Source organism: Porites lutea, chromosome 1, assembly GCF_958299795.1.
Source record: "Porites lutea chromosome 1, jaPorLute2.1, whole genome shotgun sequence".
NCBI lineage: Eukaryota > Metazoa > Cnidaria > Anthozoa > Scleractinia > Poritidae > Porites > Porites lutea.
This window is the reverse complement of record NC_133201.1, coordinates 25666974-25682583: the sequence shown is the minus strand read 5'-3', so window position 1 is coordinate 25682583 and position 15610 is coordinate 25666974. Positions and strand designations below refer to the sequence as shown.

Below are 15610 nucleotides of genomic sequence, written 5' to 3'. Positions count from 1 at the left end.
TGAGAGTTGTGTATTCCCATAAAACGCATACACTATATTCAATGACAACATTACTATGCACTTTATCTTTTTCTACCTGGAATGGGGTGAGACAAAAAATAAACATGTTTTCATTCTTCCTCTTGAGCAGTAGAAAACTAACCACATAAAAACTTGCAGTAAGCTTTGAGCTTACTGAACACAGTCTGTTAAAATCTTTTGTTGTTGTTTTTTGTTTTAGCTGTCTGGTTCCCAATTTTTTTTTTTTTAAGTCAGGTAAACCATTCCATTTTTGAGGCTGCGGTTGGTCCAGGAAAAAAGAAGTGTAATGGTCAAAAGATGACATGGCCTGGATTTTCACCATGAATGACTTGTTCAACAAAATGTTTGACAAGGATGCTCTTTCTTAAGAATTTGACAAAGGTTTAAAACGAGTGGTAATATCACCCGACTGTTTACTTATCTATCAATATGATCATGCACTGTGGGAGCAGCTCTTTCCTACAGTTTTGACCAGTTTTACTTCCTTGCTGGAACAGCAACAAAGTCCATAATCCATCCCAGCTAGCAACCCAGCTTCCAGCAACACTGGCCCAGTCTGCAGCTCTTCCACAAGCCTCTCATCAAGCCCCGCCATTAGCCCTTCCATTTCCAGTTGCAGTCCTTCGTCCAATATCACAGTGGATGTTAAAATTGCCTTTGTTCCTCAACCATCAGAACCTTTGTTTATTCATGATTTACGAATTTGTGCTGCAAATGATTGTTCCAGAGACCAACTTGCTACCCTTAATCTTCCGCCCGTAATTCAAATTCCAGATGATGACATCGAGCTGGTTGTTGCTCCTGGGCGTCTTAACAATCCTCTGCAGTCCCCAGTCAGGTCTTCAGAATCAGCAATCACTAAGGGTTATAGACTGATGGATGCGGCAACTGGAGAAGACAGTGATGATGAGGATTTCGACACTGCAGTCAAGTTTGGAGATCTTGGGGTCTTTGACAGCAGAGCTCTAGAAATTTGGATGAAAGCATCAAAAGCTTCCTGCATTAAGTTTAGAGTCCAAGAAGAGGAAAATTGGATGAAAACTACAAGCACCACATTAACCCCTCACCAAATGAATGAAATTAGGGCTTTGCTTTTTGACAATGAACTTCAAGAAGAAATCCTTAGAATTGATGATGTGATGGTTTATACTGAAGACCTTTCAACCTTAGCTGCTGAGAGGTACATTAGTGGCTTTTTGATTGATGCATGTTTGACGTACAGTGAGGAACCCATGCGAAAAAATTTCCATTCCTTGTATCTACCGTCATTTACACAAACGTGGGGTTTAACCAAAAATGTGCAATTTCTGCAAACAAAGTTGAATCCCTACCTTTCAAGAATGGATCCTGGTGATGTTGTAAGGATCCTTACTCCAATCCACGTAAATGGCAACCACTGGGGTCTCCTTTGCCTAAATATGGCACAGCAGCAAGCATTCAATGATGATGGCTTAAAACAGAGTCCTCCTACCAACATCATTGAATTGGCTGAAGGCTGTATCAGAAAACCAATGGGATATTGCCTTTCCAATTCAGCGGTTTTGAATGCCCAAACAGCCATTATTTGGGGAAGGTTGTGCTAGTTGTGGCATTGGTGTGATCTTGGCAGTCTTTGATTTCATAGACAACCCTACAGACAATGGAATTCCTCACTTTCATTGGAGTTTTCATGGCATGGGGAGTCATCGCCAGAGATTTCTTTATCGTTTTACACAATGGAAATAAGTAATCCATATAAATATCACCATTGTAAATTGTCTGCCTATTTTAAGTGAATATTCCATGAGATACTGTTCTTGAACTGTGAATGAAACTGCTTTTGACAATATTATTGTTCTGAATTAATTTTTTCAAATCTTTCAATAAGATACTTGTTATTAGAATGGAAATGCCGTTGACAATATTATTGTAAGGGTTTCCTCTCCCTCTTAAGGTTTACAGGCGGCACGCCCAAACTGCGGAGGTGATGGAACCCAGTTTTCGCTGAATTAATTTTTTTCAAAGCTTTTAATAAGATAGTTGTTATAAGAATGGAAACTCTTTGGACAATATTATTGTTCTGAATTAATTTTTTCAAAGCTTTCAATGAGGTAGTTGTTATTAGAATGGAAATGCTGTTGACAATATTATTGTAAGGGTTTCCTCTCCCTCTTAAGGTTTACAGGCGGCACGCCCAAACTGCGGAGGTGATGGAACCCAGTTTTCGCTGAATTAATTTTTTTCAAAGCTTTTAATAAGATAGTTGTTATAAGAATGGAAACTCTTTTGACAATATTATTGTTCTGAATTAATTTTTTCAAAGCTTTCAATGAGGTAGTTGTTATTAGAATGGAAATGCTGTTGACAATATTATTGTAAGGGTTTCCTCTCCCTCTTAAGGTTTACAGGCGGCACGCCCAAACTGCGGAGGTGATGGAACCCAGTTTTCGCTGAATTAATTTTTTTCAAAGCTTTTAATAAGATAGTTGTTATAAGAATGGAAACTCTTTGGACAATATTATTGTTCTGAATTAATTTTTTCAAAGCTTTCAATGAGGTAGTTGTTATTAGAATGGAAATGCTGTTGACAATATTATTGTAAGGGTTTCCTCTCCCTCTTAAGGTCTACAGGCGGCACGCCCAAACTGCGGAGGTGATGGAACCCAGTTTTCGCTGAATTAATTTTTTTCAAAGCTTTTAATAAGATAGTTGTTATAAGAATGGAAACTCTTTTGACAATATTATTGTTCTGAATTAATTTTTTCAAAGCTTTCAATGAGGTAGTTGTTATTAGAATGGAAATGCTGTTGACAATATTATTGTAAGGGTTTCCTCTCCCTCTTAAGGTTTACAGGCGGCACGCCCAAACTGCGGAGGTGATGGAACCTAGTTTTCGCTGAATTAATTTTTTTCAAAGCTTTTAATAAGATAGTTGTTATAAGAATGGAAACTCTTTTGACAATATTATTGTAAGGGTTTCCTTTCCCTCTTAAGGTTCACAGGCGGCACGTCCATACTGAGGAGGAGATGAAACCCAGTTTTGACTGAATTAATTGTTTCAAAGCTTTCAATAAGATGCTTATGATAGGAAGAATGAGACTGAATTCTAACTTTTTTCAATTTTACCAAGGAAAACACCTTCACATAAGTTATTGTCTCAAAAGTAATGTTGTTTGCTCTTTTTTAAGTCTTCAGGCAAAAGACATGGCATTGATGTCCAGCTAAAATTCCAACGAAGAACCGAATGAAAAAAAAATCCTGCAGGTCAAACCAGGGAGTTTGACATTGCACTGACTGCAGTTGACAAAAAACAAACGGCTCTTTTAGGAGCCACCATATGTATTAAAAGATAATGACCAATCACAGAATAGACCAGTAAGAGTTCATTAAACTGTATCATTTTAATCTTTATGTCCTACTTTCAGCAAAGATTGAACAGATTTAAAAGCATTTGTGTTAAGCACAAACTGATTTTTTGTTGGTAAAAGAAGCTACTGATTTGTTAACTAACATTAACTTGCTACAAATTAAGCACAGAATCACTGAAATACATATAATATTCATATAGGCTTTTCAATTTCCTTTAACAGGTAAAAACATTATTTAGTAGATTTAAATCGCATGTCTGTTTAGTTTGTGTCTATATAAGGTAAAATTTGCTTTTGTGGTTTTACTAAAGTTGCATGAAGAAGTTGTATTGTTTTGGTATAAAAATTTGATGTCCTATTTTCAACAATGATTACACCTTTCCATAGATACTATTGTCTTCGAAGGTTACTGTTTTATGCTCTTTCCAACTTACACTTTAGTGAATAATATGATATCAATGTGAAGCTTACATTTCAAAGAGGCAGAGAAAAATTAAAAAAAGCAGAATTAACCTCTGTACAGGTCAAACAAGGAAGTTTGACAATTAACACTACTCTTTGCAGGTGAAAAATGGAAGAGAAACAACTTCCTAGATATTTCAGGGAAGTGAAGTCCACTTTGAAGTCATTGATAATAATGATGATGATGATACCTTTATTAAAGTGTCAAAACTGTAAAAGCGTTGTATAACCACTAAGTGGGGACACTAAAAGAAGTTAAAGAAGAATAAATCAATAAATTAATTAATGAAAAATGAAAACAAAAAAAAACAATATAAGAATTAAGAAATTAAGAAAAACTATGTACAGTATAAGCAAATAAGAATTTGGGGAAAACTATATACAAAATGTACAAATGTATCTATTACCTTATAAAAAATAAGAAATGCAAAGAGAGCAGTTAGAGCAGTTATTGTCATCTAATAGCATACTAGGATCCACTTTTCTGATGTTATACTTGAAGGAGGACAACGTGGGAGCTTTTTTCACGTTACTGGGAACAGAGCTCCATGCCTTTGGGCCCATATACCTGAGCAAGGAGACTGTGTTGAATCTGGGTATAGTGAAGTCATGATTGCGCAGTTTATACTTAATTGCAGGCTGTTCAAGGAGAGTGCTAATGTAAGTTGGGCACATGTTGTTTTTAACTTTATACATGAGAAAAGCTATGTCCTGTAGTCGCCGGTTGTGTAGAGTAGATAGCCCGGCCATAGATAGTAATTGACCATAGGACGAATGTTTATCACAATGTTTGATCGATATTGAATAGACTGCAAAAAAAAACTGTTCGTAAAAAGAAGTTTCAAACAGTTACTTTTTTGATATAGAATCTTTTTGAAAGTTTTCCATTCCTTGTGGTGGAGTATAGATCTGGCCACCAGATTACCTCTACCTCCCTAGTGGTCCGTCCGTGTCTTGGACCTACCTCCAAACTTGCTTTGGCCGTTAAATGTTTGGTTAATAGATCCTTTCTGACAGTGCCCCAAAAGCTAGGGTTCTTGGCAGCCTGGAGCTCCTCCTGAGGGCTAAGGTCAGATCTTTTCTCCACTTCCTGTAGGTCACTGTACTAGGCCGTATCGTTTAGTTTAAGGAGGGTTTGTTCATGCAATGCATCAGTAAATGAAGTGGGGCTATACACTTTATAGGAAACTCGCCTTGTTGATGGGCAGTAAAATGGAGGCTTCTTATGAGGTACCTGCCTCATGCTATGCACCCTGCATCCCATTTGACAAGCTAAGTGCCCAAAGTACCTTTCAGGTACTTGCGGGAATTGTAAAGTCACCCAACCGCCTAGAAATGAAAGTAGACAAAACCAGCTACAATTAAATTGGTCTTCAGCACATTTTTTTTGACAGGAGAAGTGTAAGTTTAAGCTTTCTGAGATCATCTGACATTCTAAGTAAACTAAAGATTTTATTCATTCATTCGCACACAGTCGTTCTGTTTCGTCACGTAATGCTCTTCTCACGTAGCCGGGATCATTGTGTGACGAGCGAAACTCGAGTAACGCGCGCTCGTGCCAGTGAGAGAATCGACTAAATGACGGACAAGTACTTTGCTACTAAACTGAGAAACTAAATGCTAAAGAAAATAGCAAATTTTGATGGTAAAGACTGTACGTACAACGGAAAAGATGATTGGGTAGTACCTTAGGTGGCTTTTAACAAGGAATATTCAAGTGCGTAGATATAAATTAAAAGCGATGCAAAATACTTAGGCGGTATTAGGCTTTGTGCCGTTTAAATTCGCCACATACCAAGGAAACTAGGATTAAGGGAAGCGTTTATCTGCTCCGTAAGCCCTGCCAGCCACGATAAATATCCTATTTTGAAATCTTGCGATCTCCTGTTAAGAAATCCAATGTCGGGCACTGTAGCCTCGTTCTCCCCGTTGTCCAAAAACACCACATTTAAGGCTCGATCACCTTCCACCGTGTGTTTTCGTTCCGCGTGCTTTTGAATTGCGCTAAGAGTTTTAAACTGTCCAGTACATAAACAACATTTCTGTGAAAACGTAAAGCGCAGAACCATGTTGTCAGCTATAACGGATTCGTTAACATCTCGCCGTCGATTTTCCTGTAGCAAACTACAAATTTGTCAAGTAACATTTCTTGTCAGTCACATAGGTTATGAGAATAAAGGACGTGATCACTCAGCGCTTGATATAAAATAACTTCTCCCAACCATTTAAGAGGGAAATGTGTGAGGACAGGAATTTACTTTTGATATGTGGGTTAAGTACGGGTGTTCTTGAAACAATGGATTCTGTTTAGAGACAATTCTCACGTACCATGTGCTACCTTCCGTAACGGAGGTCTTTTCCCGTGAATGAAAACATGGACCCAAACGAGCGAGAGGAGTTATGCAAAAAAGGAGAACGAGTATTCCGAGTTAGGGATGGAAAGTATCGTTCAAGAGCGCATTCAAAAAGAGAGAAAAGAAAGCAAAATAAGGCATGGGAGAGGAGAAAATGGGAGGAAAGATTGAAGAATGAGAACTTTCGTGCACCAGAAAGAGAGGAGTTGCCACAACAGGAGAAGAATGATGAGAAGACTTGTGGACCAGAACTACAGAAGATGCCAGAAGAGGGAGAGTAGAATGAAGAGGTTCGCGAATCAGAAATTGAGAAGGTGGCAGAACCACTGCCCGCAAAAAAGAAACGGATCGAGGCCAACAAACTATCTCCAGAGGCAAATACTTTTTCCAGAGGTCAATTTATCACATTCGAAGTTAAAACGGAAAGGTCATACCGAAGAGAAATACGTGCCGGCCGCAAAAAATTTCACGGAAACAAATCGAAGTTAGCTCCAGAAAAAATAGCATTGGCAAGAACGCAGATGCTCTTGCGTTTAAGGAGATCAATAGGTCTTTGCTGAAAGTAGATAACAGCCAAAAAATTAGAAACGGAACCTTCGCGAACTGCTACATCGCCCTATACCGCAATGAATACCGCGTTGTTGCTAAAGAAATGAAAATAATTGAATCCCCAAAGAAGAAAAGAGAGGAAGTGTGGCGAGAAGCATCGGCAATCACTGAAGAAATGCCAGAGGTCAATCCCAGGAAAACGTCCTGAACTGGTCGACTTTTTCACCATCCTGACTAAATTATCATAGCGTAGCCTCCGCGCGCGAAGCGCGCGCAGCGGAGCACCATGGGTAATAAAATTTGGTAAACTATCCATCCGAGAAAATTTCGTTATGACGTCACCGTACGTCCGTGCGTCCTTACGAACTTTCCGGGTAGGGGTAAGTAGAAACGAATTCTTCCCCTTGTCCCCTATTGTTTCAAAAGCATTTAGAAATGATTGCCAAATCAGAATCTGTCAACTGACAAAACGTTTGCTGGATTTTAGGGGCCGACCATTTGACTTTTGAGGGGGGTTATGGGTGATTTCAGAGAAAATGTCCTCCAGACTGATTTCCAGAGGAAAAAAGCATGCAAATAAATTCCTGGGAGAAAAATATCCTGTGCTGAAAAAAATATCGCTCATGACGTACAATTTAATGCTGAAAAAAAAAAGTCTTAACACCGTTATATGTCGGGGGAAAAATTTCTAACTCCATAGAGGTTTGGGAAAAAACTCTTCCAATACAAACCAAATCAGTAAAATCACCCATACCCCACTCCCCCACAAACGTCCAATGGTCATGTCAACCATTTAGGGGGTGAGGGAGAAACGGGTTTGACACCTCTGTATAAACAAAATGGCTCGCGCATCATGATGTGGTGGTTTTCAAGACTAAAGTTTTGCGTTTCAAAATTGAAAATACGCCGATAAAAGACACAAATGGAAAGAAAAAGTTCAAAAGAATGCTCAATTTCCTTTTTTACAAACGAAAGCTTTTCGCTATGAAATTGTCTCTCGAGGAATTCAACCTTACACCGCGGATCGGAACTCTTGACTTGTTTTGAACTAGCCTGTGCTAGGCTCTCAGATAGTATAGTGCGGACGTATTAAAACGAGCAAAGCGAAAATAAGACGCGCGCGACTTGGGAAAGGGGGCGGTGGCGGCGAGAAAAATGGGAGAGAGAGCCTGTTAGCATTTCTTTAACGACCCTCTTCTGCCCATTTTAGTCACATCTGGATTCGGCTGTCAAAACTGTTAACACTTCAGTTAGCTACAATCATTCTCAAGTTTCTCGCGCGAGCATTTCGCGTGACGCGAACTCCTTGTGCGAATATGTGGAAATTTATGTTTTCGAATTCGTTATCCTGTGAGAGCATCCGGTTTTTTCGGCTCTAGTTTCTAGTTTCACCCGCCGAAGCGACGACCAGAAATACATCTGCTGTTCGCAGGCTACGAATTCGTCAACGGCGACTGCGAATCTCGCACTCGATCATTCAAAGTGCTGCAGGTTTTATAGTAATAAAAGGGGGCGGTAAGTTTTTTCCTCTGTTGGGTAGGTTATGCTCTGGAAGGTTCTGCATTTTCACTGAGCAAATGTGATTTTAGCCGCTTGTTTCACACCGGATAGGTCATGGCACACATATCGATTTAATGTGGCTTTTGTTTCTGGTCGGCAGGATTTGCCCTCTGATGAGAGAGCCTTTTCTTTGACCTCTTTTGAACGTAAAGCTTTTTAAGGGTGAATAAGGGTTTTAATTTTCTGCAAAGTGCCTTCTCGATCTGAATAACTAAGTGATTTTCTTTAGTCCGTAAAATGTAATGTTTTCCTGCAATGTTGTATCACGCTGGGCCAAGCTCGTTGGTTTTCTTTGCAGAATGTTAAATTATCACGGATAGTGATTTACATAACCAGAATTATAAGAATGAAGTGCAGCTTAAACTTAAGCTACATCAACTAAGGAACAAACATTAACCACAAGGGACTGCCCAGGACCGCAAACGAATATGCCGAAGAACGTAGGATCTATAAAGACCTGATCAGCAAAAACAATAATGTAGACATTAAATTCTGGAAGGAGAATACTGCAATGCTGATCGTACTACGTGAAATTTAACTCTGCATGACATCAACACGACACCGAAAGAACTCAAAACAGAGCGGGATTGTAGCCATAGACAGCCGTTTCGCCCTCTTTGGGGCTCGGCAGTATGGCGTAACAACCAGAGATCGGGCTCTGATGAAAAATATCGGCGCACTCTGATTTTACCCCTGACCCAAAACTCTTAATACCCACAGAATCACGCCATACCACGTGTCTTCTTGGGGGCAAGAGTCCAAGTGTCAAGTTGATGTCTCGAAGAGAAAATAAAGAATTGGCCAAAACCAACTTAAATAACATGGACAAAACCATGCAAGGATTACAGCATATCGGATCATAAAGTACAAGCATTAACCACAAGGGACTGCACAGGACCGCAAACGAATATGCCGAAGAACGTAGAATCTATAAAACCTGAGCAGCAACTCTTTTAATAGCGTGAGTCTTTTGCCAGGAACGCGTAGTTTCTCCCTTGGTAATAGCTTTTTAAAGCTTAACAGTCTTTGGACTGTTTTGTTATTGCCACTTTGTGAACAGCCAGGACTCCGGACTACCGAAAACAATTTCGCACGTTCCTTCTCTCGCTTTCTTCTCGTCCTCCTCTCCCTCTTCACCGATGCCAATAGCTGCGGCCGAAAGTCCAAGCTTTTTAAATTCAGTGTTCCACTTGGTCTCGCATTATAGATATCAGCGGCGAAACGACTATTATCGTAGAGTTTTCTAAGGTTAGAGCAGCTTTAGCCAAGCATGGGAATAGCTGAAAGATTAAACTTTTGCCGAAACCGGTGGGCATAATAGCGAAAACATCTTTACCGTGAGCCAAGTCGCAGACACTCGTCTAGCCTGAGATCATGCCAAAAAAAAAATAATAATAACGCCTGATCTCAGGTTAACACTTGTTCAAAGCACAAGACAACGCGGATTCATCAAGATTACACGCACGATTCGCCTTGGCCATCTTGGTGATGACAAACTGATAACCACGCTACTAGGTGATGATGTTAACTGTCATAATTGACCAATCAGAGGGTATATCAGGAGCTGATATACCGGAACAGGCCGTTAAAAATGCGTAGAGGCTCCGCTGCCCTGTCTCTCCCCAGCCCCCTGCGCGTTTTTCGCATTTCTTTTTACTGAACGACTTTTCACCACTATCTCGGAGCCTGGAACAGGCTAGTTTTGAACCAACCAAGGTAGCGAGGTTTCTAAATACACTTGAGGTACATTCCGTACTCTATGATCAAAGAAAAATTCGTTTTCAAAAAGGAAGTTTTGTATTTATAAAGGTTTCATGGACGTTTTCTACATGTTGACATCGGCGTGAAAGAAAAACCACAAAATGTGCATTTGAAATTGATTTTTTTACCATGTGCTCGACCGAACGCAACGACTTAACTTGTCTTACATGAATTGCTTTTTAGGATTAACGTATGTGTTTTTGAATAAAAAGTTTCAAGAAATTAAGTTATTAACTGTCATTGTTCATTCATAACATTAGCTCAAAAAACGACCATGAAACTACGGATCGTAAGATTTTTAGAAACATTCAGACGGGCCCTTTCTTGAATTAAAAATGAAGTGTTGTTTTTGTACATGTTCCGCATTGAATTGCTATTCGTTTTCTCATTCATCACTTGCCATTCAAGAATTTTGCAGCGAGTAGAATTCAAGGATTTCTCCAGTTTTGCAGTGTGCAGTGTGCTGCAGTGTGCTTGAATTTTGTGTTTGCGTTTGTTTTCGGTTGTTTGTTTACGGCTTTATATTCTCACTGAAAAAGTGAGCGTATCTAAAAAATGAAAGAGTTCTCCTCTATTCTAAAACGGACAGACTCGCAGGCTTTTCGTGCCCGAGTTTGTCTTTTTTTTTTAAATAAAAATGTTGTAAGTTACTGTATTAACGTTTATATTTGTAGTGAAAGATTGGATTGTTGTTATTAGTAGCGAAAAAGGTTTATCGTTTGCTTTCCTATGTCTGTCCCCAGAGAAAATATTATACACCTTACGGTAAAATTTTCTTTCAGATATTGTGAGGTATAAATGTAAAGGCTATACATAATTGTTCGTCCACGCCCGTTTAAAAAACAAAAAAAAAAAAGAAAAGAAAATGTAATGGGCTTACGGGAAGACAAAAGTCCTTAAGTCGGCCTGATTTTTCTTTTAGGTCTTCCCTTAAACACAGAACACCAATTAACCCTAGAAATCGTAACCTGTAAATTGTTCCTACTTAAGGGACCTACAATTTAACAATTTTTTCAATATTCAGGTTTGTTTGCGGGATATTTGTTCTTAATCGTTTAGCCCCTCCCTCTAAACGTGGCTTATGCGAAAGGTTCTTTTTTAGGGATGTGAATATTTCTCTTTTTTGGCTTAGAGTTCCTGTTATTACTTTAATTTGATTGTTTTACCATAAGTAAAGAAACGGAGGCTTGGCTTTTAGCCCTGGCTAAGTCTATATATTAAACTAGGGTATCTAAAAGATAGTAATGCTGCGGCACATTCTGTTGATACTGGCATTAGTTAGGCAGTGGGACTTAAAAGAATCGAAAATGACATTGAATGTCCTATTTACATGTTGGAAAGTACTAGAATAATTACCATCAGTCTATATAAAGAACTCGTGGGAACGTTGTTTAAAAAATGATCAAGTGGTTATCAACTCTGGTTTTCCCACAGTAAATTGTAGGAAATGATAGAAATTCAGATTGTTTATCCATATATTTAATATAGAGTGTACTGTCTTTTCTCTGGAAACATGATACTTTTCTTCCCGTTTATTGCACTTTATTAAGTAACAGTTATTTAGCTATATATTTATAGAAAACAACAACACAAAAAACAGATAAAAAAAGAAAGAAGGAAAAAAAGAGTTCAGTACGACTCGAACCCGACACCATCGGCTCGACGCAACTGCACCTCACCACTACACCACAGAGACTGAATACGTCGTGTTGGGAAAAATCTTTAATTTAATTCCTTTTCCGTGAAACTTCCGCCGGCAAGATGATCGCCAGCCGCATTAATCGAGCTATTATACGTCCTCGTCTACAACGTAGGACACAAAACATATGTTTTGTTATCTCGATTTCCGCTGTTATTTTGAAGCGAATGGTCAAAATCACATCCATTTTCGGCTCATACAGGTTCTTAAGAATAGCATGGCATGACATTTTCTCACTTTCACATCACCTTCTAGCAAGCTGGAATTTGTATATCCACCGTGTTGTGGAGTCGAAGAGCAAATACTCATCTTCTCGTCAGGTTTAACACCTGGACGAGTGAAAGGCTCTTGAATTGAAATCCAATCCCCAAGTTAACCATCGTACTCATCTGAAAGACTCCTGCGTGTCTTAAATTTGGTAAGACCTCTAACCGTGCTGTAGAAAATTTGCTACAAAGAAAACTCTGAGTCTGGGCAGCGAACGATGCGAACTTCCCCGTGTTTTTATTTGACTTGTTCGTGGCGCAATGCACTCTGGTTAAATGCAATGCATTGTGGTAAAAAGTGATGAATTCGAGAATTCGTCGCCCCTTATATATTTCCCTTAAATCCTGATTATGTTGCTGCTCGCTCCCGACGGTCGCTCCGCAGCAACGATTCTAGTGAGCGCTCGATTGACCGTGTTCAGGAATAAGTTGTCCGGTGTCTTTCAACCTTTTGTAATACGTCAATTGGAAATAGACTTACTGAAAAAACGCTGAAAATCACTAATTATTGGCTTTCATTTACAATCCAGAATGTGTTGAGAATTTATGCTTGAGGCCAATGTTTCATCCAAGTGGTGCATAATTTTCGGTCGAGGAGATTTTTTTCAAATTTCTGCGTGTCATTATTCTGGAATTCGATCAATCGAACGCTTTCTTATTGAGGTGGTTAAACGGGCATCTTTTTTTCTTGCACAAGCCTCATTATGATCACACCAAAATCTACTCTCTTCAATACAAGGAGAAACCACCTTTCAAATCATTGCGGAAACTTAACGTCAAAAATGGGTTACTTCATTAAACTTCAGCCTTGAAAGAAATTTCTTTCGCCGTCTAATTCGGCCATTTTTAGTAGGTTAGCCTTATAACTTCCCCTGTGCAAGGAGGGAAACTTTTCGTGCATCCTTCTTTTGTACTTTTTAGGAACTGTGTAACTTATGTAAATATGTGATATATTTTTTAACGCCTTTGCTACAGAAATTATGTGCATAACCAGCGAAGTTTGTTGACTTAACTTGTTTATAGATATATGTGTGATGATATTCACGCATTTCTGCAAGGAAACTGAGCGCTTTTTGAAATTTTGTTACATTTCTCCGGTTTTCGACAGTCAGACTAAACCATTGCAATATTTTTTTTTTAACAGTTTTTATTGAATTAAAGACAAGTTTTACAATGTTACTTAAGAATAAACATTAAATACAATTCTACTTAAAAAGGAAAAAGGATAACAATAACAACGAAAAATATATGTATCTATTACAACAACGACGAAAATAATAAAGATGCCTGCTAATTTTAACTAACCACGCAAATAACAAAAGAAAACAGAACAATAAGAAAATAACAAACGAAGGCAATAAAACGTAAAACAAAAAGTAAACCTAGATCTAAATAAAGCAAGATAAATATTACAATAACAACTAGAGAACAATACAATACGAAAATAACACGAAAAACAATGACAAAAACTAACAATGGCCACAAAGAACAAACACTATACATACAAATAGAAATAAAATAGCGGCCAGCCAAAGCTGTTAGTGCCACCTCTGACTGACACCTTGCAATCTTGATCTTAATTAATAACATTCTGGTTTTTGCTCCACAGTTCTTGGCAAAATAATAAAAACACAACTAGAAAATATATGCGGCCTAAATGATTTTTCGAATGTTCTTACATCTCAACACCGTCAATAAACAATTTATCTGGCTCCGCTCTACTGAAAAAAGCGGCCTTACCGTCCTTTTTCGCTTGTTTAAATTGCTTCATCTTCTCCTTTCTTCTTTCCAAAATTTCACTTGGAAGGTCCGGCGAAATTCCAAAGTTTTTTCCTTTTAGCTTTCTAGCATTGGACATAACTTCTTCACGTTGAGGATATTTCAAAAAACGTGCGATTATTTGTCGAGGCTTACCACTGGAAGAAACACGCTTTCCAACACGATGGACCCTTTGGAATTCGATTTGGTCTGCATTTTCCATACCAAGCTCTGTTTTAAGGAATCCAACCAAAACCTCTCTCGCATCCTCCTCCACATCGGCTTCTTCTTTAATTCCGAAAAAACAAAGATTTTCCCGCCGCTGATAAACTTCCATGTATAGTTTCTCGTCCCGGAGCTGATTAATTTCGCATTTCAGCTTGTCAAATTTCTCCTTGAAAGACTCGCGTTCCGTGTTCGCAAAATCCAATCCGTCTTCCAGTTCTTTTATCTTTTTTTCTGTTTTGTTTTTGAAAGCCTCGAAACAATCCACCTTTGCCTGAAAATTACTAACTTTTTCGTCAACTGCTTTTACATACCGTTCCAAATTCTCAAGGTTTTCCAACACTTGTTCAAGTTTCGGGATAACTTCCCCCGCCATATTCAGTATAGATAACACTTCGTCCGATTCACACAGTTCGGAATCTGAGAGCGAAGCGTCGTGTCTTACCTTTTGGCCATCTGGGGAAAGATTATCGTCAGTGGAAGATGCTGAAGAGCTTTTCCTCGATTTTCGTTTAACAGTTTCGGCCATACAACATTGCCAAGCGCGGAGCAAAATCGCACACGTCTACTCCGATATCTTGCCCGACCCAGTCTCCAACCATTGCATTATACCTATTGTCGATTATGTTTATGCTACCAACGTGACAGAAGTCGACCAAGGACTATTGATCTCACTTTGTTAACGCTTAGAATTAAACAGAGGGATGAAAGAAATCTAATTAAAATTGAAAGTGTCGACAGCTGATGAACATGTTTCAGGGTTTCTTTGTAAACTTGAGCCTTAGTCCAAAACAATAGGAGTTGACAGCTTACCTAATTATAATCCCCACAAATATTCCATGAATGCGCTTTCGCATTAAAATCGACCCTCTAGCTTGTTATGATTTTAGCAAAAAACTGCGATTTCTCCAATTTTCCCAATTTTTGGAGAAATCTCAATTTTTACTGGACACCCTTGTACCTCTTGTAACACTTGACTTAATTAATGTCAGAAAAAACTGCAATTTCTCCACTTTTTCGTAATGTTTGGAGAAATCGCAAAAATCGCAGTTTTTGCTAGACACCCTTGTACCTCCTTTACCACTTGAATTTAGTAATTTTAGCAAAAACTGCGATTTCTGCAATTTTTCGCAATTTTTGCTACTGCGTGCAAACCTTGGACATTTTGTCTGTAACAAACATTTTCAGCATTAGGAGCTTGGTCACCGGCTCCTGTATGTACCATTAGGACTAAAAGACGGTTATGCCTGACGTAGGCTTTGTACAAGGAAGTAACAGTTTAATTCTGTAATTTAACCATATGGCTTTTCCAGCACATGAGGCTTAGCACAATGATACTGTTAATTATAAGATTTAAAATTGGCAATGATAAAAAGAAGACTTTAAAATACGTATTACCCACAACTGTTTGTTCCTTACTAATTTGTACTGGAGCCATAATCGGAGTAGAAATCGCAAGCACCGAGTCCACGCGGTTCCATGGCTAATCGCGCTATTTTAAGGAAGAATTGAGCCCCTCTCAACGTTATTAACTCGCGCGGGAACCCGCAAATTTGACAGGCTCCCGCATGGAGTTTCAGGAGATGGGCGATCTTCTTGTAACTTTAA

The 15610-nt window shown here is 38.7% G+C and overlaps 1 protein-coding gene across 1 annotated transcript; it reads right to left on the bottom strand.

The window, feature by feature from the left end:
- Positions 1-13694: 13694 nt before the first annotated feature.
- On the bottom strand, positions 13695-14531 carry LOC140953639 (uncharacterized). Its single transcript, XM_073403059.1, has one exon. It carries the CDS (start codon positions 14529-14531, stop codon positions 13695-13697), a length of 837 nt encoding a protein of 278 aa, XP_073259160.1.
- Positions 14532-15610: the final 1079 nt, after the last annotated feature.

Bases quoted from the DNA above. Each gene is read 5' to 3' on its own strand.
- LOC140953639 (XM_073403059.1), bottom strand. From the start codon at position 14,531: ATGGCCGAAACTGTTAAACGAAAATCGAGGAAAAGCTCTTCAGCATCT.